At 35.7% G+C, this 6,000-nt stretch overlaps 1 protein-coding gene across 1 annotated transcript in view; it reads right to left on the bottom strand.

Moving 5' to 3' along the window:
* Positions 1 to 610: 610 nt before the first annotated feature.
* Positions 611 to 6,000, bottom strand: part of LOC115920893 (transcription termination factor 4, mitochondrial-like) — a 42,755-nt gene continuing 37,365 nt past the window's right edge. Inside the window, exon 4 of the mRNA XM_030977624.1 lies at positions 611 to 4,350. Coding sequence (XP_030833484.1) covers positions 3,872 to 4,350 — 479 coding nt within the window. The 3' untranslated portion in view covers positions 611 to 3,871. The remainder of the gene's footprint in view (positions 4,351 to 6,000) is intronic.

Genomic DNA, 6,000 nt, shown 5'->3' with positions numbered 1-6,000 from the left:
GTCATTTTGCGCTATAAAAGGAGCCATTTGAAGCATGTTTTACATTTGCAAATATCTTTCTTAAAAAGAAAGCCATGGACTTCTAAGAGGTATCATTATGTTGCGCTTGAGCTTCTCTATCTGTTCTTGACATCGGTTTATCTCTCTCATCATTATTTCTTGCGCAATCGAAAGAAAACGATTAAATCGTTTTCACTATTGCGCAAAAAATAGAGATGAGAAACATAAACCGATGACGCTAACTGGTAGAGAAGCTCGAGTGCAACATAATGATACCACTCACGAGACCTCAGCGTTCTTTTAAAGAAAGATATTTGCAAATGTGATGAAAAACTAACAAATACGCCTCAAATGGTTCTTTTAGTGCAATTGGACAGTTTATGCAAGGTTTTAGAGCTCTACACATCGTTTTAAACATTGCGCAAAATAATGATGATAATAACAATATTGATAATGATAATAATATTAATTAAAACGATAATTAATGAAGACATTAATGGAAGCAATTGAAAAAGAAATTTACTGGCACCAGTAAATTGATATCTGAATTAATGAATTACTGAAAATATTCTTGATATCAATTTAATAAATTGACAAAAGAGACATAGAGTTAATATTGAACTCATAACATGTTTTTGCACATACTTAAATTAATGAAAACGAAGCATTATTTTTCGACAGAATTTTACTAAGTTTAAACGTTTGTACATTATTGAGTTTAAAAAAAGCTGACCCATTTTCAGTGTATTCGGTCTTTCAATGAAATATTTATCAATGAACAATTTTCTGTCTGAACGAAAGGTAGGGCATACAAACAAATAATGAAACTCATCCCCAAGCGATTGCAAATTGCACAGCGTACATAGCCTTATTTCCCTTGGAGTATTTGAATATTTACCAGCTATAATCGGCAGGTAATGATTGCCTGAGCGAAAAAGACTTAATATTGTCCGATCTCTTTTAATGTGATCGATTAAGTATCTTTCTAAACATAAAGAATGTTTGAAGATTCGATAGTTAACACAATGCGAATTATCCAAGTAGACCAATACTGAGCATGAGAATCTCTCAATCGACGTTCCACAGTTTGTTTGACCCACTCATAGCTAGTATTTTCACATATTTCCCATAAATTAGACATCCTCATATTGTCCAGTCAGCTTGATTTTTTTAAGGTGCCTGATATATATTCTTCTCAAAGAGTAATTTTAAGATAATATACACCTTACCAGAAAATTTATCCTGTCCACTATGTACAATCCTACACCAGAAGTTTATCATTCTGCTTTCGATATATTTCTCAAGTTTAAGCCTCCCCCAATTCACCAAGTACCATACAATTTGCAGTTGTTTTGTTGACAGAAAGGGCTTGCTTACAAAATTTCATGTGGAAAATTTCAAGATCATGTAGCACTTCAAATCCCCATATCTCACTTCCATAGAGCAGAATAGGCAACACAAGTTGATTAAATAATTCCAAGAGGATATCAATAGGTAAGTGCAGTTGATAAGTTTTAGATAATAGACTATACATTGCTCGTCTAGCTTGATTAAGTTGCATAATTTGTGCTTTACGAAATTTGTTGTTGTAGTTAAAAGTAGTTCCAAGAATATAGGAATTTTTCAAACTTTACCACGAGAGAATACAACTTTGGTTTTAGCTGTGGTAACTTGAAGAAACGATTTTTTACAGTAATCAGATACTGCATCAAGAGCAAGCTGAAGATCACTGAAGATCACTTTATGCGCGCATAGCTTTCCTTTAAGCGCAACCTTAAAGTATAAATAGGCCGCGCGTATGTTATACTGGACCCCCAGCTGTTGTAGGTCAAATTCCCCGCATTGTGACGTCATTGTGATCCGTCTCGAGGGTTGAGGCCGCCTTTTTTCCCAACTGTAGCCTGTTGTTGTTCTGGATTAAAGCAGAGCAACAGGATTGGTGAGATTTGATGATCATAACATCGATGTATGGTATCACTAAATACAACAATATTGCATATTGAATTTGTCTCAAATGAACAACAACTAAAGTAATTAAAATACAACATTCCAAAACTTCAATTTGTCAAATAATACTTTTTTTTTTTTTTAATCCAATATCTAAAATATCACAAGAACCTTAACAAAAAAAATGATATGTAAACCAAACCCCTTGGGACCAAAGAATTACCTTCGAATCTTGTAGTGTAATACAAAAAAGTGAGAGCAGCAAATTAATGAGTGACATTTTATAACAGTATTCTATAAATACTGAGCTGATAAAAGTAGGGGCCTCGCAATTAGGGGCCTAGTTTGGATAGCTCCCATCCCCTTTGCACCAGGAACATACGATATAAAAATTAAAATTAAAATAATTTCCTACAATGTATAGCCATAATCCCTACCAACATTTTGGTCTGAAATCATATCTACACTTCATATCTATCAGAATAAGACATTTAAAAAATGAGAGTAACTAGGCATTTCGAAGAGATATTTATCCTTGATTCAAAGTGAACAACCTTTCCTGCAGGTGATTCTTACAAATTTAGGATAGAATCCAGCCATGGGTTTAAAGAAGAAGAAAATGTGCAATAACTACCACTAAGGAACTTTGGGGGGGGGGGGTGCTGCCCCACGCCCCCCCCCCCCCTCGAGATTTTTAAACCAAACCTACCTAAAGTTGGTGGAGTGTGGCAAATGTAGATTAAGGTTTTGCCAAAGGACATTAGTACTGCTGCTATACATGTAGGTTCTTTATTCAAAAGGTGATACCTTTCAGTCCCGCAGCGGCACCCAGGTGTTAAATAGGTACCGGTACGAAGGAATTCCTTAAAATGTTGGGGCGCCTTGAGGACCTTGCAAGGTCGATACGTGCGCTATATAAGAATCCAATATTATTATTACCTATACATGAATGTTGAAATCAATTATACTGTAGTCACGTTATATCCTGAAAAAATAGGGTGCATTGTCTGACACTACAGCTAAGAGAAATAACTCATTTGTCATAGGTACTCAACTTCCCATGTGGACAGTTTGCAAAATTAATTAATTCACAAATTGTTAAAGATTTTTAATTATTCAACAATTGTTTAAACCTTTTGTCCAGTCTGTTTCTGCAACATTTCTGCTTCCCTTCAGAGGGCTGGATTATTTCCCTTTAAAAGTTATTGAGGCTCTATGTCTATAATTTAACCACATTATACAGCATGTCCACACACAAAATTGTTTATCCCAAAACTCTATTAAAAAAACGTTGTATAGGTTTTACTACTGCGGTCATGAGATGGAAGCGGAACTGAGAGGTCAGGTCACGTTCTAGTTCGACCAGTTATACTAGTTACGTCCACACATAGCACATGCCGTGATTCTTAATCGAGTTCCAGTTCGAAACGATGCCCAGACTGGCGTTTCGTTATACAACATTTCGTTAGTAAGCGTACACACACACACACAACTACATCATATCGCGATAGTTATACAATGAATTTGTTGTGTGTGGACACGGGGTGAGACAAGCCACCCAACAGCTATAAATTACTAGAGGATTTAATCATTCTGATATCAGATAATATGAAAAAATGACGAGTGCTTGGGTTGTAATTTAGAAATACTACTGACATACTGACATACACCAATGTAGTAGGTAGTATCATGTGAATCTTGCTCCAGTGATCTATATGCTGTGATTTCATTCTTCTTAAGAAGAATTCTTGAATTTAGGTACATTCCTGCTCTTCACATTTCTCTAATTTTACAATACCAAATCATATTTAGAAAATCGTAAACTGTAATGCAGAACACCAAACGATGAGAGTAAAATTATCATATTTTTGCATTTTCAAACATAAACAGAAAAGAATGTAAATGTTAGTAGTACAGTATAATATCACCTTTTCGTTCTGTAATCGACTTTGTCAAAGTTAAATGGTTCTGTCTCGGTGACACCATCCTGTGAAAGCTCAAAATCACTGTCAGAGTCAATATCGTCATCAGTATCTTCATCATAATGACTGTCTTCATCAGTGAATTCATCAAGAATTGCTCTACATGAATGTTGATCTTTGTTGGTCTTTTCAACCTCAATCTCCTCTAGGAGCATCTTGGTAAAAGTTACATACTCTTCCATGCTGATCTTAGCCACCTTCTCTGTGAACCTTCTTTCGGAGCTATCAATGAGCCTTGACAAACTAGGATTCTTCATGGCAAAGTGCCCTCTGTTGTTGGGTGCAGCATACAGACCAAGCCTCTCCAGGATAAGATGCCTGCATCGTAGGTGATCAAGGGAGTATTTGAAGATCTTGGCTTGAGTCATGTCCGAGTTGTTCTGGATACCCATCCTGAAGTAGCTATACTGGAAACGAAGCTCTGGGGATAAATAAATGTAATTTGTAAATGAATATTGATTGATGTGTAGTTCAATTAAACAAGGGAAACGCTCTCGGCGGTCTCGACTGTATTACGCAATTCGATATGATGAAAAATTGAAGTTGGAACATTATTTATAGGCAGGGTGTCCCATTAGCAGGCCCCCCAAAATGAAATCCTCTGATAAAATCAGCACTTTGAAGTGAATATTGATTAAGAATCATGAGCAAATAACAAAAATTGATTCATTTATTTTCATATTAAAGGGACTTTGTAACATTGTTCAGATGAGAGATAGTGGTGCTAAGGTAGTGACTTCAATGCTAGATGTACAATTAAAGATAATCTGAAAATTTGAGCGAAAACTGACCATTATTCATGGTACAAATTGGGAAAAACTGATCCGATCGATTCCTTAATTCTCCCAACTATATTATTACAATTTAATTACATTTTAGGTGAATGGAAATCTCACAAATCAATAAAATGGCTCTACATTCCATTCCAGACATTTAAGTGTTGACAGATTTTTATGTCTTTTTTTCATGGAAAAACAGTTGGGGAAAATTCAAAAATGGTTGGGAGAATTTAGATTCAGAAGCGCTGCACATCGACGCCCGTTCGAAAACCTGTTGAACTTTGTTAAAAATCTTCATATTGCGCGAATTAATTTCGGATTTGGGGCATCGTAGCCAACTACGTTGCCCCAAATCCGAAATTAATTCGCGCAATAATCCATAATAATCTATACATACAAACATAATTTTACGTGTTTCATGGAATTTGAACAAACACTTTTGAAAATATTTAAAAAAATCAAAATCTTGATGTTGATCATACCACAAAAAAGTCTAAGTTTGTTGACCTAAAATGACCTTTGACCTTAACTTAGTGACCTGAATTCTACTCACATGATTGGGGATACTTGATTACCCTATAGTCCAATTTTCATTGACTAAGGACTACTTTCAAAATTATATAAAAAAATCAAAAACTTAAAGGTACTATGTCCCTTTTGCAGCCAACCTCAAATTCTGTAGAACTTTGCAGGAATTATGAATATGTCATGTATGTCCTATCTCTGAAATTTAAATGTTAGCAGTGTCCTCATATTCAAATTATGCAAGGAAACCCGTTTACTTGCTAGACTTCACTGTCAGACACTATTGAGTGACTGACTGGCTTTTTTTCTTCTTTGGTAATAACATACATGAAAAGAGTTGTAACGGGTACATGAGCACTTGTCTACATCAATAACCCACTTCTTGTGATGGCCAAGATTAAACTGATTGAATCTTCGCGCAGCATAAAACGTATGACCATTCGGTACAATTGTCTGAAAATCAAGACTATTACTTTTGGGCTCTATAGCCCTAAAGTCGATTCGACAACTATTAGTCGTTAATTTCCCACTTGAAGACATTTTCAAGCCCCACCTTTTTTAGGGAAGTTCTAAATTAGTATTAGGGGCTTTTCGTTTGTGTGGACGAGGACGGCGTTCACGTCCTCTAACGATGCAAATTGACGTCAGACACCCGTCCTGTCCACTACCTTATAACCCTTTTCGTTTTAAGTTGACACACGTTCTCTACACGATGACGTAATGGCCCCGGACGCGCTTATTCATTTTCTCCTTCTTTCACTTCTTAT

Source organism: Strongylocentrotus purpuratus, unplaced genomic scaffold (genome assembly GCF_000002235.5).
Source record: "Strongylocentrotus purpuratus isolate Spur 01 unplaced genomic scaffold, Spur_5.0 spur5_scaffold_1, whole genome shotgun sequence".
NCBI lineage: Eukaryota > Metazoa > Echinodermata > Echinoidea > Camarodonta > Strongylocentrotidae > Strongylocentrotus > Strongylocentrotus purpuratus.
This window is presented reverse-complemented; position numbering and strand designations above follow the sequence as displayed.